The sequence below is a fragment of the Amblyomma americanum genome, chromosome 1, assembly GCF_052857255.1.
Source record: "Amblyomma americanum isolate KBUSLIRL-KWMA chromosome 1, ASM5285725v1, whole genome shotgun sequence".
Lineage (NCBI taxonomy): Eukaryota > Metazoa > Arthropoda > Arachnida > Ixodida > Ixodidae > Amblyomma > Amblyomma americanum.
This window is the reverse complement of record NC_135497.1, coordinates 413,098,996-413,125,408: the sequence shown is the minus strand read 5'-3', so window position 1 is coordinate 413,125,408 and position 26,413 is coordinate 413,098,996. Positions and strand designations below refer to the sequence as shown.

Genomic DNA, 26,413 nt, shown 5'->3' with positions numbered 1-26,413 from the left:
TTTTGTAGTCAAACTGCGGTACATTAACAGCTTCTATGCGAGAATCCATGAGGCTAGGCTACATCGCCATTCACTCCTAAACAGTAATCACAGAGTCCTCTTCAAAAAGTCCTGACATCCCGAGTTTGAATCAAGGGGCAGGAAAATATTTAAATCCAATTTTCTCAGCAACAGATGTGTCTTATTCTGCTGGACACACGCAGCCAGAAAGGGCCACAGAATCAATTTTTAACTGAAAACAAAAAAGTTGCATACAATTGACCCCAGTGTTCCTTTAACAAATTTTTCTTAAGAAAGGTGCTGTCCACACTTCTCAACAGCTTCTAGCTTTGTCTCTCAACAAGTGGCGAGGGGCTCTGGTGGTTCAGGTGCCTTGGGTAATTGATTTTTGTCGTGTCCGGAAGTTGTTGTCAATGCAGCAAAAGACACGCGATAATTTCACACTGTTTATTTACTACTAAAGAGGGTGCGACCAGCGTCGACCGAGGCGGAAGCCGAACTGCCGCCCGAAGGACAGAGGGGACGACGCGGCGTCCACACGAGGGAGTGGCTTCCCAGAACAAGAGGGCGTGGGGGCCCGCCGTGGGGGGCATCTTGCGACGGCGCGCGAAGAGGGGCAAGTGGCCGTTAGAAAAGAACACTGGTGACACAGAACAGAAAGAAAGAAGGGGACACAGCACAGGGGACACAACACTTCCTTCCCCCTTAGAAAGTTGCCTGGTAGCGTGCAGGGGGTCTGTGCGGACGCGTGGAGGCGCGCTGGCTTTGTGCGCTCGGGGGAGAAGCACTTGTAGGCTGGCTGTTAGTCGCTGTGTCTTCTAGGTCTGCCCTGGGCGAAGTCTTTTCCTCCGGGGAGAGGTGCCAGGCTATGTGGTTAGACGGTGCTCGTGTTTTCTCGGATGCCGGACCGCTGTCAGCAGGCGTTGTAAATCCACGCAGCTGGTTGAGGTGTCGGCGTGCTACTGTTCCATGTATGTTGACGAGCCAAGAGCGCAGGCCTATGCGTTTTACAATCGTAGCTTCCTTTCAGCGTGGCTTTTTGAGAAACTGCCGGGCGAGGACGCGCTGCCCCTCATGAAGCGATCCGCAGCGCGGAATTGGTTTTTCTTCCCGGAACGTTTCCGCTTTGGGCTCGGGGAGGATGGCTGTGAGCTGGGTTCGCATTTCGCTCTCAAACATCATTTTCGCTGGGGTGTGGCCAGCTGTGCTCTGAACCGTCGTGTGCTGCTTGAAGAGAAAGCGCGCAAGGCGGCGCTGCAGCGACCCTGTATTATCTCTTTCAAGGGCGCGTTTTAGCTCGGCCACGTAGCGCTCGGCTTGTCCGTTTGTTGCTGGGTGGTAGGGGGCTGATGTGACTGATGAGATCCCGTTGTCACGATAAAACTTGAGAATCTCCGCAGACACAAACGGTGTTCCGTTGTCCGACACTACCTCGCGAGGCAGGCCGAACGTTGCGAACAGTGATCGCAGGTTGTCAATGACTGCTGCCGAAGTCGTCTGTTTCATTTCTCTTATCTCAAGCCACTTGGTGTAGGCATCTACGACCACGAGGAAGATGCAGCCCTCAATTGGTCCTGCAAAATCAATGTGCAAGGTGTGCCAGGGTGTGTCTGGTTTTTCCCATTCTGGGAGAGGAGCTTTAGGCGGGGCGCTGCGGCTGCTCTGGCAAGGCTTGCAATCTCGGACCACTGTTTCGATGTCGAGGTCAATACCAGGCCACCACATGTAGCTTCGGGCACACTTTTTCATTGCAACGATGCCCCTATGGCCAGCGTGGATGAGAGACATGGCTTGTGCGCGTAGTTCTCTCGGAATCACAACTCGAGACCCAAAGATGATGCAGCCGCGATGGGTGCTCAACTCTGTAGCTCGCCTGCGGTAAGCGTCGAAGTGGTCCCCTTTGAGTTTGTGCACGTTGCCTTGTTGAACAGCTGTGTAAACCAGCCGGAGAGCTGCGCACTTCTGCATAGATGCTGCAGCTGTGCCTGCTGTAAGCGGAGGATCTGGCAGCGCTTCGAACATGAGAACGTCTCCAGGTGGAGGTGGTTCGTCAACAGTTGCGTCAAGTGGCAGGCGGCTCAGCGCATCGGCATTTTGATGTTTATTCCCACTGCGGTAGACCAGATCGTAGTCGTACGCTGAGAGTTTGATGCACCAACGGGTCATTCGTGGAGACAACGTCGACGGCATAGGCTTTTTTTGTCCCAAAATGCCCAATAGCGGTCGGTGATCCGTTATAAACGTCACCTTTCAGCCGGCAATGTACTGGCGAAAGTGTGTCGCCGCGTAGACGACAGCTAGCCCTTCTTTGTCAAGTTGCGCGTAGTTGCGCTCTGCTTGCGACAACGTACATGAGGCGAAGGCGATAGGGGCTTCCCTTCCTTGGTCGTCAGTCTGCGACAGAACTGCGCCGACTCCGTACGGAGATGCGTCGCAAGCCAAAAGCAGAGGCTTCCTTTCGTCGTAGTGGCGGGGGACTGTACATCTCCGAAGCAGGTCTTTCAGGGCGTCGAATGACCGTTGATGGCGTGGCGACCATGTCCATGTCACATCCTTCCGAAGGAGTTGGTACAAGTCGTTGGCCACGGTAGCTCTTTGCTCCAAGAATCGGTCGTAGAACGTTAGGAGTCCGAGAAACGCCTGTAGCTCCTGTTTGTTTGTTGGTGCTCGCGCTTCGGTGATTGCTCGCACTTTGTCTTCGGTAGGGTGGATGCCTGCTGCATCAATTCGGTGTCCCAGAAATTGCACTTCTGGCACCGCAAAACAGCATTTCGATTTGCTTATGCGCAAATTTGCGCTTGCTATCCTTTGAGAAACAAGCTCTAGGCGCGCTGCATGCTCTTCAATGGAAGCGCCACTGATGATGACATCGTCAAGGTAGACGCAAACTCCTGTGATCCCTTGAAGCACTGTCTCCATGAACTTTTGAAATATGGCCGGGGCTGCAGCTACGCCGAAAGGCAGTCGCTTGACTTTGTACAAGCCTTTCAGTGTGTTAACTGACAGTAATTCTGCCGCTGATTCGCTCACCTTCAGCTGCTGATACGCCTGGGTGAGGTCCAATGTGCTGAAGACTCTTGCGCCACGTAATATACTGAACACTTCCTCAGGTGTCGGTAGCGGGTAAGAGGATGCTTTAGTCGCAAGGTTGACGGTGCTCCGGTAGTCTCCGCAGAGGCGTATGGTTCCGTTCTTCTTGCGAACTACCACAAGTGGTGTGGCCCATTGTGAATGTTGCGTCGGCTCGATGACACCTTGCTGCTCCAGTTTGTCTAACTCCTTTTCAACTGAAGTTCGGAGAGCAAACGGCACCGGCCTGGCCTTCAAAAACTTTGGTTGCGCATTGCCCAACAACTCCAGTGTGACTGGGGGCCCTTCGTTTCCTGGAATTTCTTCCGAGAATACTATTTCGTATTTCTCTTGTAGTTGCTCAACCACATCCTGGCTCGGCGTCTGGTGTATGCCGCATATGGTCACTCCTAATGAAGCAAACCAGTTTCTACCTAGGAGGCTTGATCCTGAGCCCTTCACAACAAGCAGAGGTAGCGTATGGGTCTTGCCGTTGTAATTAACCCACACGTTGGCAGAGCCCAATAGTGGCACGTTTTGTCCTGACCACGTTCGCAGGTGCGTGTCGTCTTGTTGCAAGGTTGGTGCGTCAGATGGCCACGAAGTTCGGAATGTGTCCTCACTGATCAGAGTACAGGCTGCGCCGGAGTCCACCTCGAACTTAATCAGTTGATCATGTACGCTTACTTCGGTAAAAATCTTCGGTCGCGTGCCGAGATTCATGGTGTTCAGGTCGTACAACACAGATGGTGCTGCTGATGTTGTTCCATGGACATCAGATGGCGGCGTATTCTCTGAGGCGTCGACGCTGTGATTAGGCTGGGAAGGCGACTTTATCTTGACAAGCTTCCGTTTCTTAATGCAAGCTCTCTCGATATGCCCTCGCTTGTGGCAAAAATTACACGTGGCTGACTGGAATCGGCATTCCTGGGGGCTGTGTTGGTCATCACACCGCCAGCAGCGTTGTGCTTTCTTTAGAAATTTCGCAACAACAGAAGTTTTGCGTACCTGGTTGCTTGTTTGGTGTAGCAGCTCGGTGTTCCGGCGAATCTCTCTCTGCTGGTGACCAGCGCTCTCCGCTCGTACGGCGATGTCGTAAGCTTTGTTGAACGTGAGATCCTTCTCAGCGAACATGCGCTGCTGCAGTGACTCGTCACTCAGTCCGCACACAAACCTGTCACGTAACATCACGTCCAAGGGAAGCATGGTGGTGTCAGCAGAAGAAGCTGCGTCTCTTTCCTGCCCGGTGGCTGTTGTGGTCAGCGTGCCAAAATTGCAGTGGGCAGCAAGCTTCTTGAGCGCTGCTATGTAGGCGCTCACAGTTTCTCCTTCCAGTTGATCTCTTCGTTGGAAGCGAGCCCGGCTGTAGACCTCGGATGGCCTTGGGTCGTAGTGCTTTTGCAGTGCTGCTACGATGTCGTCGTAAGACACTGCCGCTGGTGTGCTTGGCTGAATAAGGGCGCAGACAGTGTCGTAGGTCTGCTCCCCGCACAGCATCAGCAGGTTGGCCCTCTTCAAGGCTGGGTCTGTGATGTTGTTAGCTTCAAAGTAGAACTGGAGGCGTCCAACCCACGATGACCACGATGAGCCGTTGAATTCTGGTATTTGGTTGGAAAACCCTCGCGTAGCCATGGCTTGTTAATAGCGTTGCGTAGCGCGGGTCGAATCCACTTTCTCGTCGCCACTGTCGTGTCCGGAAGTTGTTGTCAATGCAGCAAAAGACACGCGATAATTTCACACTGTTTATTTACTACTAAAGAGGGTGCGACCAGCGTCGACCGAGGCGGAAGCCGAACTGCCGCCCGAAGGACAGAGGGGACGGCGCGGCGTCCACACGAGGGAGTGGCTTCCCAGAACAAGAGGGCGCGGGGGCCCGCCGTGGGGGGCATCTTGCGACGGCGCGCGAAGAGGGGCAAGTGGCCGTTAGAAAAGAACACTGGTGACACAGAACAGAAAGAAAGAAGGGGACACAGCACAGGGGACACAACAATTTTTTAATGAAATAAGTGAGAAAGCATTATCATTAATATAAACTAGGCTGCATGAATAAGTACATTCACATAAGTGAAGTGTTTTCTGAGCTCCAAACTGAATATCAAAGTGCATGAGCAAAGCAGGCGATGTGCAACATCTTCAAACAGAAGGTTTTCAAGAGAGCAGCAGCAGAATAACTTGCTTTTTTTCCACTTTTACTTAATTATGTTCTTCCCAAACATAGTTACTGGGCACAGCAAAAGATGGCACACGGTTTAATGTCCCAAAGCGACTCAGGCTATGAGGGATGCCGTAGTGGAGGGCTCCGGAAATTTCGACCACCTGAGGGTGGCTGTGCTGGCTATAATTTGTGCTGTCCGAGTGCACCTCAAAGCGTGCAAGTTAGGTTCTCTGCTTTTGCGTTGCAGTGGGCACCATGCACACTTCTGCTACAACTATGCTTTCATTTTGCGGTTTGATACCGCCCATGGTGATTGTTGCGCAAGCTCCCGTGATGACACGTTCCAAGCCCATGAACGGTTGTAAAGCCTATGCGCCCGGAGGCTATATTGGTTGTTGTTGCGACACACCTGCGAGCCGGGTCCGGAAGGCGACTCAACTCGATTATGAGTAATGCATACTTTGTACCCAACCACAGACTTCCATGGATCGAATGCCGTTTTTAAAGCCCTTTCAGAGCATGCTTGTCTGGAACTGTGACGCACGGTAATCCCCCAGAGCAGATAAGATATTGCAATCGAGCGGCCATGTCTGTTACTGTTACATCGTCGGCTACTCAGCCGCGAGCAAACAGCCGCAGACACGGCTGGCCGGGAATGAACGCTTTATTCTGGCAACGGAGGCCAATGTATAGCTTAAGGAGGGAAGGGGGGCTCAGAGGACGAAAGGAGCATAGACGGCTATCGCTCGAGCCATCAAAAGATACGCGAAGACAAGAAAGGGAGCCATTGATATGGCAAATGCGCTGTTTGCAACAGTTACGTAGTTATTAGTTCGGCATTGAGTAAATGCATGTTTCTGAGAAGTCTTTGTAGTCGTCATCCAAGTAGACGGATGCAATGACTGCCACAACTGCTGCCACTGTCTGGCCTCCTGGCTACCCGAAAACTGCCCAACAAGCTGCGACTAAATGTGTTTTGTGCCTAATCTTGTGAATACATGAAATAACTCTCAACAAGGCCATTTTTTGCACTAAATTCTTTTGTTACAGAGACGGGCTATTCAGGCTCCAGTGGATGATTAATAAATGTAAATTATGCATTAAAGTCCCGAAGCGACACATTGGCTATATGAGGGAAGCCACGGTGGATGGCTCCGGATTAATTATGACCAACGGGGATTCTTTAATGTGTACTGATATCGCACAGCACATGAGCGCATTTCGCGTTTCGACTCCATCGAAATGCAGTCACCGCAGCCGGGACTGAACCCGTGCCCTCCAGCACAGTAGCCGAGCGCCCTAAACCAAAATAACTGGCATTACTAACGGTGCTCTGGACCCTCCCTAGTCTATGTGTATCACTCTTTACTTTCCGAAAAACCTCCAACCTAGACACACCAAATACAAGACGGCACGGTAGCGCAGCAAATAATTTCATTCAGCCATCTCACTGCCTCCAGCAGTTTGCACCCAGTGTGCATTTTGGTGCCACAAAACACAGTGTTATGAAAGGTAGAAAATATGCTGGCAATGTTTATAACAAATATGCAGGTGCATAATTTGTGCGATTTTTGAATGATCGATGGAGCATTTTGGGACAGAATATTAAGAGCAATATACCGTATTTATTTGAATCTAGGCCGATAGTTTTTTTCCAAATAATCATATTCCAAACTCTAGGGTCAGCTTAGATTCAAGGATTTTAAAAAACGCGCCAGTTTTTCATTGAAACTGTTAAATATGGTGCATAGCTAGCACCATCTACAAAAGTCAGTATCGCAGCCGCTACTAGCCGTGCCAGTAGCCAACCGTACACAAGCGAGGTCGCCATTTTAACCTGTGTCGTGTCGGCTGTATCGGTGTGCGGCGTGGTGTTATCACGATGGCAACAAGCAGGAGATGCCACTACAGTGCCGCTTTCAGGCGAAAAGTTGTGATAGCCGCAGAGGCATCGTCGAACCTTCAAGCCGGGCAGGACTTCGGCGTCGACGAGAAAAACGTCCGTTGTTGGAGGGGGCAACGACAGCGGCTTTTTGCGTGTGCCGCAACGAGGATGGCATTTATCGGACCAAAGAAAGGCCGTCACCACAAAGTGGAGACAGTTTTGGCCGACTTTATTCGGACGCAGAGAGCAGCCGCCCTTCCAGTGACAACATAAGTGCTTTAAGCGAAAGCTAGGAAACTTTCAAGGGAGCGAGGCCTAACGCCAAAGGATTTCAAAGCCAGCCGGGGCTGGCTTCAGAAATTCATGAAGCGATTCGGCTTCAGCCTCCGACGTCGCACTTCAATCACCCAGAAGCTGCCAAGCGATTTTGAAGAAAAGCTGATAGCTTTTCAGTGCTATGTGCTGCGAAAGAGAAGCGGCAGCCTACAACCATGGGCAAATCGGCAGCGCCGACCAGACAGCTGTGTATTTTGATATGCCAGTGGCGTACACCGTGAATGAAACGGGTGCCAAGGACGTGAACGTGCGCTCTGCGGGCTACGAGAAGCAGGGCGCAACTGTGATGCTGTGCTGCACAGCTGATGGACAAACTCCCTCCTTATATGATATTTAAAAGGAATACACTGCCTGCTCAAGAAATTTTCCCAAGAAATGTCATTGTGCGGGCATATGAGAACGGGTGGATGATGGGTGCGATGGTGGAAGAGTGGGTTAAGATTGTGTGGCGACGGCGTCCAGGAGCCATTTGGACAAAGAACTCGCTCCTTGTCGACTCTTACCGTGGACACTTGACCGACAACGTGAAGGCTGCGCTCGCCCAAGCGAACACGGACCTCGCTGTCATACCGGGCGGCATGACGGGCCAGTTGCAACCACTTGATGGCTGCATTAAGAAACCTTTCAAGGATTGTCTGCGAAAATATTACACAAATTGGTTGACTGACGAAGACCACATTCTAACAGCAACGGGCCGCATCAAGCGTGCATCGCAATCCGCCTTTTTCACGACGCGACTGCGCATGCGCCCATCCCCTGGCGGCGGTGTCGCGAAACATATTGGAAGGGTCGCGCCCTCCACTCGAGACCAGCCGTGGAAGTGTAAACAAACCGGCTTCCTACGCAGGGTGCGTTGCTGCAGCCGTCGGGCATTCAGCGCGACGCATTTCGCGATACCTACGAAATGTGTTGCATACGGCTGCAATGCCCAATATGTAAAGGGAAGCAAACTTGGATTTTTTCGCTTTCCGAGCGCTTCCCGGGACAGCCTTCAACGCAAAGCGTGGATAAAAGCAGTTCGCCGGCTCGACGATCGTGGCCGCCCTTGGGCACCGTCAAGCACGTCAAGACTGTGCGGGAATCACTTTGCGACAGGTACGGACGAGGTACTGCAGTTAAATGCGTGTGCAGTCTATCACAAAAGGTTTTATTCATGGCCAGGAAGGCCTCAAATGTCACCGCGGCATTTAGACTTCGTTCCGACGCTTTTTGCTTTCTCAAGCAAGAAGGCCGAATGGGCAAGTGCTGTGAGCCGCTTTCAACGCGCGATGGAGCGGGCAACGAAAAAGTAGCTACAAGAGCATTCACGCATGGTGCTAAAATTTTGTCATAATCTCCTACGGAAATTTCCTTGTTTATGCCACTACACCCTGGCCAATCCCCACCTTGTGGTTATGTGCCATGTATTTAAGAGGCATAAGAAGAAGAAGGTGCGTTATGCGTGTGTTCGAATCATATCCATGATGAAGACCTCTGCGTGGTATCGCCAGAATGGATCAATGTGCGCCTCTCGCGCTCGTCTTTATGGACGCGCATGCTTGTTTAACCTATGCAGCGGTGTGCTGTGGGAAAATACAGTGAAATGCTAGCAGAGCTGCTTTGTTGCGAGTACGCTTGTGCTTTTATAGCTCGTGTAGCTATTCTGCAGCGCTTGAACACTATTGCTTGTGAAAACTGTTGTCCCCAGTCGTTTTCTGTACTACGGCGTGCACGATGTAGTATCCACCTTTCATGAATGGCAGGCATATACAGCGGAAAACGCCAACCTTACTCGGGGATATTTCATTGAACATTATGTTTCGAATGTAGCCTTCATCTCTGAAGCGGCGGCCCTTGCTCAGCTGGTGTTCACATCGCATGCCGGATGATCGGAGATACTGAAGAATTTGCTCTTCGGTGGGCACTGCAGCCTGCCTCGGACTTCGCACCCAGCCATCAGTCAATCCTAGAAATTCTCCGGGTATTAGGTGCTGCCCAGGACACGCCATCGTCGACAGATTCCAACAAAACGTGCTCCGGAGCGGCACTCAGTCCGGCCGGGCTGGGCGCGCAGTACCCTACCAGTGAGCTTCCATCATTGTACGCAAGGTGGCAGCACAGGAAAATGAAAAAGGCGGATTGCAGCTGGCGGGCTGGGTAGCTGCAGCGTGAGACGACATCCCAGGTACTTTGATCGTGCGCGCCTTTAAAAAGTGCAGCATATCTAATGCGCTTGACGGTACCGAAGACGGTGCACTGTTTGACGGTGACAGTGACAAGGAACACACCGACGACGACGCTGAATGATCTCTGCACATTCAGATTCAGTAAATGCTGCTTGCATTTTGTGAACTCTGTCGCTTTTTTTTTTGTTCGGCCTACATTCGAGGTAATATTTTTTTTGTTGGCTTCAGACTTTAGGAGGTCAACCTAGATTCGAGTAAATACGGTAGTCATTTTGGCAAGCCCACTGCAATCCTTCTGAACTGACACTCACCAAGTTCGGTTTACAGCCTCAGGTATATCTTCTTGCGCATGCCAGTCTTTCCTTGAGATCGTCAGCCACTCGGTATCGTCGGTTTCGGTGTAAAAGATGAGCTCGGCGGGAGAAATGCCAGGGGCATTTTCACAAGCTAAAAGTGCACTGCACTAGCCACTAAAACGTCGTAGCCTAGGTTTCCTTTCATTCCCGGTACTCGCGCATATAGCGGCGCAGACGTTCTGATATCGAGCACGAGACCGATTCCCGGCTTGGGGGCAGTATTTGTGATGCAGGCGAAATTTGGAAGCACCCTTAATATTGAAAAAACCCAGGTCACTGAAGTTAACCATATTCTCTGCACTGCGGGCCTCATCTTGTCACAGCATAAGCTCATTAAATGCTCAAGCAATGTTTGAAACGTACGCGTAGGCTTGTTGGCCCAAATGTGAGAGCTTGCACGTTGAGGCAGTATAGTTAACCATGCTCTGGGCAGTCGTGCGGATGAAAAAAAAACCTTGCAATGAATGTATTTCGATGACGAGCGCCAAAGGACCACAGGGCTGCGTCCTCGCTGCTGTTCCACCCATTCGTGCAGTCTCAGCAAGTAGAGCACGAAGTAGCGGAAAATGCCTGTGCCGACGGCAGTTTCAATCCTTCTGTGCCTTGCCGCACTTAAATAAGCACGCATAAATGCCGCGGCACTGAACAATCCTACAACACTTGCAGTACAGCCACCACAGCTCAGCAGCTTGAAAAGCCTACATCGCGTGGCACCATCTGTGCACATGCAGAAGCAGCGCAAGGAGCAACAAACAAGATCTGGTTGCACCGTCAGGCAGAGTGTCAACACCTAAATATATTCTTACACTGTGGTACAAACGGAGGACTTCTTTCTGGCTAATGTATTTAAAAATGGTTCAAACTGTGAAAAATTAATGAAAAATGAATACATTTAAGCCAGTACATTAAGGAGCGCAATGACCTTCCCAGGGCTGAGTAGGTTTGAAAAAAATTACACAAATTTTCCGCTATCAAGCAATACGTGCTGAAAACACAAACGAATCTTTGCCACACTTGGTCAAATGAAGGAGCACTGCAAAAAAAGGTCTGCGAGACAGACTGCCCTACCAGTGACTGAAGCCATGCTTTGCCGTAAGCAGGGAAATTTAACGTCTTATTTTGCGAAATGAGTGCGAGTAAAGAAAGCCTAAGCCCACAGCACCACTACTTTTTAACGAACGCAGCAAAAGAAGCCGAAATCATGATGGGATCGGCTGCACACAGACTGCTCTGGTATGGAATGCCGCAACTATGTCCTCACAGGACTTCTGACTGGCTCTGTGTGTAATGTGTATGTGCACCGGCATTACACATGCCCGCACCGCACCAAAGTCATGCTCAGTGTGGTTGCTGTTTTATGGTGCAGATCTCTCTGTTGCATTATCTTTAATTGTACAATGCAACACAATGATGCAATCCAATTGGCCTGTTGGTGCTATGAAGTGCTAGGCATATAGCATGGCATGCGTTTACATTAACCAGTGTGCACAAGTTAATGGCCAGTATTTACTAAACATTAGTTCTTGGATTTTGTGAGAGACTAAACAAATGTCTCGAACATGTCAGCTTATCAGAGAAATTAGGTTAACAGAGTCCGCCTTGAAATAGTTCACTGTAATTGCTACTGTTCACATTAACAAAACCTTGTCTAGTTTTCTGCATTAGTTGTAGTAGTTTTGAAGGAGTGAATGCGGAGCAATTTCAGCACAACTTCACTACAATGACTTGACCTCGCGACAGCCACTCTACTGGAAGCGGGAAGATCACACCTCGCATGTTATCAGAACCATGAAACCAGTACTCTGCTGCTTTTAAAAGGAAAGTAATCATGGGTACTGAAAGCATCAGCACCAAGTGAAGCACTGCTACATGGACTGGATAAGGTAGGGAGAGCCTACAGTTACTGCTGCTGGTAACAAGCACCTCCCGCTACACTGTGCAGTTGGATTGCAGATGCTTGGCCAGAACTCCCAAAGAGCTCATTGGCCGCAGCTTCAAGAGCTGTGGGATATCGAATGCGCTCGATGGTACCGAAGATGTGTTTCTATGGAAAGATATCTCTGACAAGAGCCTCTCAGAAGGCAGCACACCCGACGATGACGATCACTAAAGCTCCGACTCCAGACACTTCCGAAATATGTGCGCCCGGAACCAGTCTGCCCATGCGCACAGCACGGTACATGAGGAAGCGCGAACACAGCGGCCAGATCTGTACCTGCCAGGTATTTGGTGCCTCTGCTACATGCTTTACACACGTATCGGATCCGGCGCCGGCGTACACCAATCAGAGGATTCTCTGCTTCTGCAGCTTCCGAAACGAGTCTTCAAACTGACTGCGTTCTTTACTCGCATTATACACAGATGAAAACTGTTTTCCATTTCTGCTATCCCCAAACTGCACCTTGTATTATATGCAAGTCTCTATTATATGTGGGTTTTTATGACAAGCATTTACACTAAATCCCACTTTTTAAGCAATGTGTATATTCCTCACACACTGCACTCCTATTCATACAGCACCAACATCACCTATCAGCTTCACACATTTTCCCAATATAACCAACAGTGAAAAGGCTCCCGAAGTTTACCTCAACATTGGAGGACCTAATTATTGTGATGACATCGCGACTTATAGACACTGTAAACACATAAGTTACACTGCAGGTGTTTTCGACAGAAAAATATTCAGAACAATCTAACCAAAAAATAAAACAATCATAGATAAAGTTCTAAGTAAACTCACCAAAAGGTACTCTTGTAGCTTTTGAATGTTCCCGAATGTCTCGACGTGACAGACTGCTGCTCTCCCCTGGACGGCCAATGCCATTCCTTAATTGTTGTTCTTCAACCTCCCTCTCCACCTGTCTACTGCTACGCCTGCGGTTTCCAACCCTGCCTGCAAGGCCACTCATGCCAGGTTGCTCTCCAATTGAGATCCTTGATTCAGGCAATGCATTTGAATTCGGCATCTGTACAGCAGTTGAAGAAGGAGATTGTGGGCCCGAAGGGTTGCCTCGCAATCCTGACGCTTCTGCACTTGGAGGTTTGTTTGCAGCAGCGGTGTTCGACGAAGACGCAGGACACATGGGCCTTGGTGCTGCACCTCTTTGGTTAAAACGTCCAGTTACACCCAAAGAAGATGCCTGCGAGTCAGCTTCTGGCCCAGCAGCAGGCAGTGCACTGTTGTGCGAGTTCTCCTTCGACTTATTCTCACGATGAGCGCGCAGTTCATCTGCAAGGTCTTTCAGGTACACGTAAGCTGTTGAGCCATCAGCCTCAACGTGTCTGGTCATTACAGTCACACTACGCTGGAACCCTTCAGAGGCCAGGTAGTGGAGATTTGTCTGGCACAACAGTGACTTGATCCTTTCAGAATGTATAGGCGGTCCACTTGCCTAATATGTGGCACGCACGTAATCAAGAACTGCATATTAAGACAACATTGCAATGAATTACAACCAGCTTTTTTTTTTTCACCGGATAAAATTCACAAAACTACCTGTTTAAGCAATAAATAAGACATTTTTCAGACTTAACTCCTACAGCTTGTTAATTACTCCGCTAATGAAGAAATACATTATCAAAAATAAGGTGTTTTTGCAGCTCAGAATAACACAAGGTAAACACCACGCTATGAACTATTATAATTTATCTGAAGCTTGGCATTAGCTTTCAGAGCACAGGAAGTGTATACTACTCAAGAAAAACTGCTAGCTTGGAAACACCTTCAAAATGTTTTTGGAGCGAGTAAATGTTCAAAGTTTTTAAAAATATGAACAGTATGAAGGCATTAAATTTTTTATGCCAGCCAGCTACTACTTTGTAAACAGAACGGCTAGTGCTAACTAACAAATACGATACTACCCAAATATCTTGCATCACTCAAATGTGCAGAATCCAGGAATTCCACTCATAAGGCACTATGTAGAGCTATGTAACGCAGTGCTATTGAGAGCCATATGCACTAGTCAGCAGTATTTTTTTCGTTCTGCAAAAGTTTGCTAATTAGTTGAACTAATTAGCTAACTTTTTAAATATTGGGTTCAGAAAAAAAGCATCAACACAAAAATTGTAAATCACCTTGAAAAACAGCTGGCTGAAATGTTTGCAACAAGGTACCGTCTACATAGGCTTTTCACTGCAAAATTAAAAATCTATCACTTTACAGCGGTGCTACTTGAGCACCCAAAAATGTGCTGTCAGAGAGAAAAATTCTCTTCTCTTCAGAGCACTGTCTCCCGGCTGGGCTTTGCAATTACACTGGGTGTGGGACACGAGATATACAGATTTTTCTAACTGAGATCACGTCTGAGGTGCTCAAGTAGCACCACTGTGAAGTGGTAGATTTTGAATTATGCGCGCTTTCTTTTACAGCCGGTAAAAAAAAAAACTATGCACACGGTGCCTAGTTGCAAACATTTCAGACGGCTGTTTTTCATTATGATCTAGCCCTTCCGAAATGACATTTTTTTTCCCAAAACCAATATTTAAAAAGATACCTCTACTTGGTCTTAACTTTTTTTGTTGTTGTTTTATATGGGGGTTTAACGTCCCAAAGCGACTCAGGCTATGAGAGACGCCGTAGTGAAGGGCTCCGGAAATTTCGACCACCTGGGGTCCTTTAACGTGCACTGACATCGCACAGTACACGGGCCTCTAGGCGAAATTCGACCGCCGCGGTCGGGATCGAACCCGCGTCTTTCAAGCCAGCAGCCGAGCGCCATAACCACTCAGCCACCGCAGCGGCTCTCTTGGTCTTAACTGCCTTTGGAGAACGAAAAAAATACTGCACACTGCATATCGCCATCATAGCAGTCGTGGCCCATGAATACCAATACAGCATTCTCATGGGGCAGCACATGAACGTGAGTCTTCTGTCGTGGTTAATGCCTGAATGTTAATTCCATACTGGAACTCATAATGAGTGACTGCACAAATACTACCAGGCTGGATTCAAATGCAAACAGTTCTATGCATTACTGCTCAAGTGCAAAATGCAAGATCACTATAAAAACAGTAGTTAAATATGTACTTCACAGAACCCTCAATAATAAAACATAAATCACGCTAGTTTCTCATTATGATCGAAAATAAAAAGGTGAAAAATTGTGCTCTGTTCAAAACTCATGCCTACGTTTGATGCCAGCCTGACAGTACTCTTTTGAACAACAAAGAAATGGTTATTTTTTGAGATACAAAGTCTCTGCAAGGCAAGACATGATTATGAAATACCTTAAACATAACCCTATTGGATTCTTGTGTCCTTTTTGTCAGCACAGGTGAAACCTGGTACTCAGCCCTGTTGAAAGTGTTCCCCTAGTATTGAAGAAATGGAAGGAAATTACAAGGACAATTAGCATCAGGAACAAACACTTTTCAGCCAGAATTTTCGGCTTGTTACAGAACTGCAAGGAAATGATAAAAAGCTTTGTAAGAGCAGAAAGTCCAAGAAATAGCAAAAGCATTAATATACAACTCTTTACAGCCAAGAAAAAACATCAGGCTATCCAATACAGAATAATGAAGAAGCACAGCATGATTAAATGTGAACTTTACCAAAACGACATTCATCGCAGCCCTCACTGAAATGCACACAACCTAATGGACCAGAAATTTAGAGAGATTAAAAGTGTTTAAAGAAAACAGATTCTAACTAAAGGGTGATCCTCTCAATGGGAGGCTGACACAGGTAGCGAGTGGGCACATGATAACCACAGTGCAAACTGGTATCTGCGGCAACACTTCCAGTCACATCATGACAGATCTGGAAACATTAACAAAGCAAGTCATTTTGTCTGGGGCACACAAAAGAGGACTGTGCATCGTGTTGGATTTTATGCTGCATAAGCTACAAAGTATACCATGAGTCAAACTCGGGTTTAGAAATGTCCATTTTTTGTGGTACAGAACATGCAAGCAAGTGCATGGGGACGAACTTTCTAAGTCCATGCTTAAAAGGACCAGCCAAAAATGTGTTTAGAGTTTATGGTTGATATGATACTTTGACTTGCACTGATAAAATTTGGCCAGTATTACCAGTTAAACGAAAAATTCTAATTTTAATTCAGCACACTGAAAATCGTGTAAAATTGTAAAATGAGATGAAGCAATATTCTATGGTGGTATCATTGGTCAGGGACCCCGGAACAGGGGCGGCAAGGGGGGCGTTTGCCCCTCCCCCCTTACATTTCTCCTGAGACGGCAGTGCCCCCCCCCCCCCCCATTTCCAATTGCTTGCACTTGGATCAGATTTCTGATAACTGAAACACTTCAGTTCTAAGATTATTTAAATGCAAAGCACAGTAAAGGCCCAGCTACTTACTTAGCTTCGCTAGCCAGATGTAAAGCATTTCGCATATAAGTAACTTAAACCAGTCATGCCCCAACAGAAGTTGGCTGTCTGACCCGTGTACATGATCATGATTAGAAGAATTTAAACAACTATGCACAATCTTTTTTAATGCAATTGATCACTTCTCGTGCGTAAAGCTTCCCATCTATAAAGCTTCCCATTTCAATTCATTTTATACTGCCGTGAATGTTTGCATCGTTTGTTCGTTCGCACTCAAAACACCAGCACACGGCTTTATCATTTTGTTTTGTAATGCGAGATGCGACCAGACTTATCTCCATTCATCGTGGCCACGTACACATGCTTTCACATTTTTCCAGATTGTTCTAGTTGCTTTTGGTTCTTTATCTCGAAGGTTCCTGCCAGCTTTAAATTGAGCGCGGCCAAAAACTGCAGGTAGTCAGCTCAACGATCGCCAAGCGCACTTGTATCTATCGCCGCTGCCGAGTCATTCAGTTCTTAGTGGGCGCGAGTGAGCCCCTTAAACAATTTCTTTTGGACGCTGACTGTTGGAGTGTCGTCACCACAATGTGGCACTTCGCATCAACCTTTGAACAATGAAAAATAAAATAATAGAAATATGAAATTCATTACGTAAATGAGTATTAAATAAATAAATAAGAAAATAAGCTCGAAGTCTTCCCCCCCCCCCACTCAAAAAATAATTCCGGAGTCCCTGCCAGTGGTACATTGGCAACACTAGCGTAGCCCAATGTGTGACATCATGTTACCCATAACTTTGCCATTCTTAATACAGTGCAGTTTTTCTTGTTACACCTAGTATATTTTTGGTTACATCTTTTTTGTCTTGTTAGTGTTTGTTATACCTTATTAGCACTTGTGCTGTCTTCAGCACCTTCTGATGCAAAAGTTCATATCGAAAAGCAATGCTACATTTGCATTGACGAGCGAAACAGCTGCTCCACTCATAGCATGACAGCACAGTTTTTGCATGTAAAACGCTAAAAAAAAGGTGAAGAAATAGTCTTGGAGGCACGTACCTGTACTGTAATCACATTATTCAACACAAGATTACTTTTTCGAGGTGGCACTACATTTGTCTTCCAATCTTAAATTTTGTCTGCTAACCCACAGATACTGCATAAGCTTACGATTGCTCACAGCAATGGGATACACAAAACTGAATGTGCCCACTGCCCACAAATTTTTTCTGAAAATTGCCTTGGAGCATTTCTATTGCAGCCATTGTGGGATCAGGCACTTTGGATGCCAAGCTTCCCACTGTGCTGAAAAAATTGACATCGTTCAAAATCAGCTGCTGGTTCCTTCAAAGAAACATGGCCATGGTTTCAAAAGCAAAGACTACATAGCTGGCAGCGTATCACCAGTTTAAAGCTGGCCCTAAACTTAACAACAAAAGTGAACCTGGTCGAGAGATGAAGCTTGGCTGGCTAGCCTCCTCAGTAATTTTCGATTTTTAGTTTTGCCAGCCTCAGTGGGGGCTTCTTTCAGGCGACTGAAATCAGTTTACGAACTGCGAAAACTTTTCGCAGCTGTAGATCACCGAAGGCCATGCAGTGCACCTGAACAGCGCAGTAGCCATCACCATACGTTCACCTTCTCAAGGCAGTACCTGGACTTCAACCTAAAGTGTGCTTTGCTGAGGTACCATTGCCTTAGGTGACTTGCAGACACAATGTTGATGATGATAATTATAAGCTTGAAGGGCGCAAGGCAGCTGTGGCTAAAGAATGCCATGGCACAAGGTATTTTAGTGCACTAGCACTTAAAGTGGCCATCCCCTGCACTTAGCCATTGTGGCACATCACTTGACCCCTGCGCCAGGAGTGGTAGCAAGACTCCCAGGGACCCATGAATGTAGAGAATGACCAATTCCGCATATATGGACACTAACCCATTATCGCCATCTGAACAACTGCCATCCATGACCACTGGTCTGGGCACTGAAACTAAGTGAAAACCGAACTTCTAGTGCACCTAATTCGCATTTGACCTAACTACGCAAATCAACCATAATTTTTTTCTGTCTACACAAGGTGGGGTGATAGACCCATTTTCCAAGCATTTTACCGTAGAGAAGTTGAGCCCCAGGCGAGAGGAAAGCGAAAGCTTGTACCTATCGTATCGCCGGTGGGTACATGCTGGCAGTGGGGATCAAACCCCACACCTCCCACATACGAGCGGATGCTCAAACAACTAGGCCACCACTGTGGTTATAGACAGACAAAATTGATACTTAATGGTTCACACTGCTAGCTGTTTACTGGAAAACAGACAACACTGATGCATCATGGTTCACACTGCTAGCTGTTTACTGGAACTGTAGCCCCCAATGACAAGCAATGTACTGGACTTGCATCTGGTACAAGGATTTCACAAGTCATAAGAAGATATCAGTCTACTTTAAAGTACCTAGATAGTCAAAATTAATCCGCAGCCACTACTAAGTATGCCTCCTGGCCTACAGAGTTCCTTTGTCCATTAATATATAAATTAAAAGTATATTAAAAGTCCATTAGTTAAAATTCAGAAAGCCTTAGGCTATCAACGTCACAAATTGTGATTCAAGGTTCTGGCAAAACAAAGTTTTTAAATCCTTAACAGAAATGAATACTTCATGCCTATTTACTGTTCATGTGAAATGGCTGCTGGCATAAATTGTAAAAAAAAAACAGCACAAAAGAAAAGTTTTGCACATGAGCTTTTTGGGTAAGCACCACAAAAATATGGCATGTGCAAGTACACAGCATGAAGCACTGATTTAGAATCAGTTCAGTATTTGATGGACAAAACAGATTACATATCGAGAAGTATTTCCAGTCAAAAGAAAATGGCAGAAAACAAAATGTGCCTTTTGTATAGAATTGCTTTGCGGCTGCTCAGGGCCAAAAGCAGCCCATTGAATTCTCGGCCATTATAAACAGAACAGTAAAGTCTTGCCTGCAGCACAATTTCCCATAACTGAACTTTATGCTACGTGAAAAGCTTCCAGCCACTAGCAAGCATGTCCATGCATATACTTGACAAAGTCTGTCTAGTGAATAATGCATGGTGTAAGCTGAGCACCAGCTCAAGTCCATTGTGCTGCCCAAAAAGACAGCCTCAGAACTCGTCACTGCTGATGGCACAAGCAGCTTGTTTAGCACCTGATAATGCGGTGGAGGGGAGCATGTCTGTATGCATAGACATTCTGGCCCACAACAAAACTACAAACTCTACTCTAGTAACAGGCTATATTTCATTGTTCCTGAAGGAGCACTGTCGTCACCTGTTGGCAGCAGATAAACAAGGCGCCATTGCCGTTTTGCCCAACAGGCTCTTTAGATAAAGCTCACATGTCCACTGATTGCATGTTTCCAATTAACAACATATCACCAAACAAAGTAAAGGTGGAAATGAAACAGCCTCGTGGCAGGCTAAACCTAATCAGCTAGCACGAAGCACTGCACAAAGCTTCAGCATAGCATTACAGACGTTTTTTACTACCCTAACACATAAAATTTTGCCACAAGCAAATGTTACCACTTCTGAAAACCATACACGCCAAAAGTCCATTTCCACATTTAAAAAAAGAGCTATAGTTTCTCAATGTCACGGACCTTTTTATGATAATGCATTCAAAGTGAGTGATTAGTTTGTCAACGCATTCAATGGCAATAGCCTCTTTGTCTCCTCCATCACAACCAAAGATGTCTATTATTCTGCTCCACATAAAAATCTGCTTCTAAATGTAGAGAAGTGCATCAATAGCTATATTTGCAGCCTATCAATATTCTTTTGGGGGTCTCCACTTCTAAACTGCTTGAGTTTCTTGCATGTACTTGAACTCAATTTTCAACACAGTAATGAACTGAATACTTCAAAGGAATGGCATTTATATAGGATCGTGTACCACATCTGCACTAAGTGACATTTTTCTTGCTTTAATCAACAGGCATGTGTCCAATAGACTGAAAGACTCATGCAATAAGGGTGCCAAGATTCTTGGAAGATTTTTCTGGTGCTGGTTAAACGTGACCCATGTTCTTTTAAAACGGGTGTGATGCAAGCATAGGAAGAGTTTAGTTCCAAGTCTGCCCTGCCTCAACCAGGAAAGACAAAAAAAAATGACAAATGAATATTGCCTCAAAAACAACTAAATGTAGCAGCGGAGTATTCAGCTAACACCTGGAGCTTGGATCACTATACTCCATCTCGACTTTTTGCAGGAGAGTGGATACAATAACCGTGGGTGATGGCTTCCATGGGTACGTAGTTCTCACATGCTCACAAGCCAATCACACATGCCTCAAAGCTGCTGGCTCATGCTCATAGCTTCCACTCTACAGTAAAAAGTTGTGCAATGCAGTTTAAACCCAGAAGCCACCAGGAGAAGGTGCACTTTTACAACACTAGCTGTAAAAGCCAAGATTCCCAGCCTCTGTGTAGTCGTCGTCATGCCCATCCAACGGACACTGAATGGTCACGACATCCAACATTTCCTATGTGGCCACGTGATTACTACTACGATGTGGTCCCGTGATCACCTGACAACCACTTGCACATAGCTTGTGCCTCGCACTAACTTCGTTGTCTTATCTGATGACGAAGTTAGCACAAGGCAAGGAATGACTGCATGACATGGCATCTTGTGCAGCCGTAGCAGTTATGCAGGCAGCGAAGTGGCACATTAGTCACATTATGCGGCTGAGGCAGAGCATTGTGCTCCGAGTGCTGCCCGTATGCAGGAGGTCAGAGCCACAAACGTGCAGCACGTCAAACAGAAGACAAGCGTTCTCGGAACGCTGCCCACAAACGCGCTACACAACAAGATGCACAAGTCTGTGCAAAAATATTTCTCACATCATAAAGCACTCACTGTAACCGTCCCAAAACCGTAACATGCTCATGCACGGTAGCAGCAGTCAAAGCAAATGCAACAAGTGCAAAGGCACAGGTGCAACTTTTTCACTTCTCGGATGATTGTCACTATGGATGTTTAAACTAATGGGTTTGCCCAGTTTACATGCTTACTACTGCATTGGGCTTGTATTCCCCACCACTCCGGATAAACCGCACCCCTAATTTGGATCCACATATTAATAAAAAAATTACCCATCATATTACGTGCACACACCATCTATGGAAAATATGACTATGCATTATAATTGGGAAAACAATGCTCAATTTGTTATCCAAACAGGCTTATTCTGAGATGCTCACTGCAATACCAATCCACGACCGCATTCAGTCATCACTTTCACTGACATTTTCCAAACCTTCAGCTTTTCTGCCAGATTTCATCTCCTGATCCGCCAAGCTTGTTACTAATGAAACACTTCTCCAAGCTATCAAGCTTCATGTGTTGATGTCACTGGAGATCACAAACATTCCAAGGGACGATACACATTGAAGCGAAGCGTACCCTTCTCCCGAAATCCACATAACGTTCACATCCTACTTTCCAGTCACATTTTTTGCCATCTTTGATGTGGCTAAATGGACACAAATAATATTATATGTATGGCTTTTTTGCCAAAGCTCACAACAAAGCTCAATTCAAACTGCCACTTTTCTTTCCAATAATGAAGATTAACTACATGTGAAGTCACTGTAACATGGCTCTAGTAATATGGTATTAATTCATATGAACTTGGAAACTTTCAAGCAGCTTTCATGGACCACAAACCACTTATAGGACTTCGCTGTGCATGTACACTGAATGTAGGATAATGTATCACCTTAACCATATCAGACCACAAAACCAATGGCTCCCAGCTTTCAAAGGCACTCAAATAAAATTACCGGGGCACTTAAGAACTTATATGCAAGAAATGCAAAAGCATTGTAATTCCATTCCAATCCTACTCCAATTCTATTTTATTCCTATGTAGTATATGCACTTGTAAGTACTAGTACTGACTATTACTGATGAACATTTTGTATTTTCCCGCCTCTGATGGCGTCACACCGTTTCAACTAACTGCGAGTTTTGTAATACCAGCACTATTTAGGTGATGCCGGGTTTTCGCGTCGACGAGCCATCTAATGCTTTCGCATTAAAACCAAGCAGCCTAAGCCTAAATATCAGCCAGCTGTTATGCTTCCAGAGACAACAATCATTAAAAGCTGTACATACACACACACAAACAGAAAAAATTTCTTACCTTATCCTTAGGCACCGGCTGTATAAGCTGCAAAAAAATAACAGATTTATGAAGCTTCTATTAAGATGCATGCTCAAAAGTTATACAAAGTTTAGAATACGAAGCAGTCCTAAGGTCAAATAACACGTCATTTCCTGAATCATAGCAAGCATTGATCATGATTATTAGAAGCCTCAAATAGGCTCATGCTGCTAAATATGCTAAAACAAAGAAAAGTTAAAATACAGTCAATAGGTCTGTAGTATAATACAGCCTAAAAAAACAGCACATTACGGTAACAGTGGGCCACGGTCCACAGCATCCTGTATCACTCTGCTGGGTAAGCACAACAGCGAACAAAATAAGCTTTTTGATGTTTGACTTTATCAAACATGCCAGAGACATCAAAATTCTTGAACTTATAATTTCGTCTCACGATTAACTTCTTGTTTAGGTAACAAGAAAACTTAAACAACGGTCTACTTTTTGTCACAAAGGAATTCTGTTCAGTGGTCACTGCAGACTTGAGTTGTATCCAACTATAGCAGAAGTACAAATGGATAACCCTCTCACTTGCATAAGATAAGCTGGAACTAGTATCAGTAACATTTATTTGGGTTCAAAGCTATGCTTTTCAGACTGCACAAGTCCATTTCTAACCTTGTGTTATTAATTGGTTCATTGAAAATTCACATTTTCTTTCTGATTAAATATTGACCATTATATTTGAGCAGCATATATCATGGAATACTTGTGTAGATAGGACAACTGCTAAAATATCATGGAAGTACCCTATAAAATTTTAGATGTTTCTTTTGATATTGTATAAAAAAATTTGTGTACAATTGGTTGTTTTCCAGTGTCACTATTGCTTTTTAGTTTGGGGCACTACAAGCCCTTCTAACATTATAAAACTCCATTTAATCCAGAAAATATCCATCTGTGGAATTAACTTTGCACGATACTTATACCAAACCTGCTTTTGAGCCATTACACTTTATACCTACTGTATTATCCTGAACAAATAAAATGCAAACAAGAAAACGGAAATTCAAAAAAAAAAAAACATATTAGCTCTAGGAAAAAAATATATGCAAGGTTGGTTAAGACAACTAAAGGAGAGTCTCTGCACCTTCGAAATTAAATTAACGTGTGTTAGTATACAACTTCCCCTTGTTTATGTCTTCTCATTTTGCTGTTAGTGCTTAAGTTGTCTTGTTCATGTTTCATGCACTTATGCATAAAAACGCACATCATGCATTACCTATTCCGACATGTTTTTTACTGAACTCAAAATTAAAATGTACGGAATGAGTTTTGACATTTCCTTCTCTTAGAAATCTAAAAATGCACGTGCGGCTAAATTCACATTTTCGTGAAATAGTATTTTTTGAGCAGGCTACATAACACAAAATACACCACAGTTACAATATGAATGCTTCCAGGACTGTCTAAGGCAACAAAGAAATCAGGGTTAGGGCACAAAAATCTCACAAAAAGCTGCAATTCTGCGAAACACACTTGTGTACAAAGCACATTAAATGGTTAAAGATGTCAGCAAGACTGAACTAGCCATTTAGCTGCCAGCCCCCATGAGCAATATTCCTTCATGCTATGCATTACAGGGTGTTAAGTGCCTTGAGTCACACTACTGCCTCTACTCAACTGAAGTCAGCCCTTCAATAAACAGTATATTTATCACCTAAAAGCAGACACACGCACATTCTCAATGGCTCTAGGAAATGTTTAATAGAAATTTTCAAAGAAACACTGGCCTACACTATGCCTCTGCAGGTCAGTGCTGTGCCATAAATGCTGCAGGGCTAATAAGGACTACTGTCTTAACAAGAGCGAGCACTGTTTTCAGCAGCCGTAAATGAGTACTGGTCGTAGTGAGACTACTAAAGTGTATCTACTCTGCTGCTACTTGCCTTAACCTCAGCTGTCCACAAGTTTCTTGTATAAAAAACATGGTAAACCAAGTGTGCACAATATCTGTATCATTGGGCTATTATACATCAAAGAAGTCACTGTTGTAAGGTATTTTGAACTGGTGCTCATTTGCTAGCATTTGGCACAGATCCACACATTTCTCAGCTTCTACAACACTGCCAAGATTTAGGACACACCACAGAAAGTTACTTACATTCTCTTTTACAATCGCTACAATAACTGCCATTGTGGCTATTTGCTTACCGTTTTAAATTCCTCCAAGATAACGTCGATGGGTTTCTTGTTCTCCTGAAAAATATAGCAACATTTAGTACATTTAATACAATGGCTTTGCTTTGACAGCATTATTTACAGATCTTTTATTCAGTTGAAACCAAGCGCCAGGTGCCAGCAAATTTAAGCCAGGCACAGTCAACTTATTTTTCTAATAAGTCATAAGAAAAAATTACCTAGAAAATTTATTAGAGGGCTTCAGAACAACCCTTCTCGTCCCTTTACGCATTTGTCCTTCAACTCTTTCTGCGCCATTAGCATGCTACTCTGTTCTGTCACAAGAATCCCAGAAATGGTACACCGCCAATGGCTGGCATCTTTACCAGAGAGGAATGGAGGATGTGCTTGCAAGCTAAGATAAACAATTCTAACAAAGGCACTGTCATAGACTCTGCATACTGCCAGTGTGGTCAGCCCAACAGAAGGAGTGAATCTCACACGCTGCACTTGCGGCCACCAAAGTGCTGCACTGGGTGTACCTCTACAGCTTTCAACACACTGGCAGTGCTGAGAGGAGCAAGAAAAAGTAAGAGCTAGTCCAAGGGCCTGAGCTGCGAAGCGCTGGCTGCTGGGTCCGCGACTATGCTGCCCAGAGGGCAGTTGCAGTGGCTGACGACAGCGGGTGCCCTGCACGCCACTCTAACGTGGTCTTGGACCTAGAGGCCAATGCTCTGCCGCTCTTGCATTCGTGTTGTTTGTGGAAGGCGATATATCCATGTTGTCCACAGCGTACTATTGTTACGCTTGCAGATTCAATGAATTGTACGCAGCTAAGAAGATTTTTAAGCTTAAAGGCAGCAATGCACTGGTCGCATCTCAGAACAAGGCCTGCTAACACTGCACTGGCACATCAGGTGGCACAGTGATAGCCATAGCAGAGTGGTATCCTCAAACCTAAGCAAACCTGCCAGTTTTGAGTCCGAATAAACCATCAGCTCAGATTCTAATACTAAACACCGTAAAACACAGAAATTAGAAAACTAAAAAGAAGGGCAAGGGGAGGCCTTAATAAAAAGGGAGGGTCATGCAGCAAATCGTACAGGTAGACAGCCCAGGTATAGTTGAAAAGACTATGACAATGTGGACCTGGAATCCAGTTTGTACTTTACTGGGAATGTTAGGTCAGTGTAGTATTCTGCAAATGGCTGTAGCTGTACAGCGCCTGCTTATAAGGCAATTCCAGGGGCTTTTTGATCAGATGATCATGCTACTCCTTGATATACTCTCTCTTCACAACAATAAATTGTTTTTTAATGTACTGAGTGAAACAATTTTAATGCAGTACCGAAACTAGGCTGCGTGGTCGGAGGCATTGCTTTGTGTGACATAGCAATGACATCAGAGCCATCATCAGCAAAGCTCTCACGCACGTTAAACAGCTAAATTAACAACTGTAATCAAAGGTTTCACTCACAAAAGGGCTCAAAGGAAGAACAAGGCTGAAATTTTTAATTCAGCAAGCAGAGCGGACAAAAAGTTTGTTTAGAACACCCAAACCGAGTGCTCTGGACTGAATTTGCAATATCTAATAATTACACCTGGTTTGAGCAACCCCAATGTGGCCATGCATGCTCACATGTGGCCTGTCTCACAAACTGGCTCTAATCCCACACCTAAAGCATACCCTGTACGCTGATGATGTTACCACATGAACCACTCATGGCTCTGACGGGGAAATTGAGGACACTCTTCAGTTAGCAGCAGACACCGTCTCCTCTCACGCGTCATCCATTGGGCTCAAATGTTCCCCCGCTAAGTCCAC

General features: G+C 45.7%; 1 protein-coding gene across 3 annotated transcripts in view; it reads right to left on the bottom strand.

Moving 5' to 3' along the window:
- LOC144115821 (uncharacterized) overlaps window positions 1-26,413 on the bottom strand; it is a 115,616-nt gene that overhangs the window by 50,243 nt on the left and 38,960 nt on the right. For 2 of the 3 annotated variants that reach the window (XM_077650321.1, XM_077650322.1), the window contains 3 exons: window positions 24,622-24,666; window positions 22,447-22,473; window positions 15,199-15,282 (listed from right to left, as the gene is read on the bottom strand). In XM_077650321.1, coding sequence (XP_077506447.1) covers window positions 15,199-15,282; window positions 22,447-22,473; window positions 24,622-24,666 — 156 coding nt within the window. Of the gene's footprint in view, window positions 1-12,709; window positions 13,239-15,198; window positions 15,283-22,446; window positions 22,474-24,621; window positions 24,667-26,413 lie in introns of those variants that run through there. The other variant, XM_077650323.1, reaches the window with a different exon arrangement.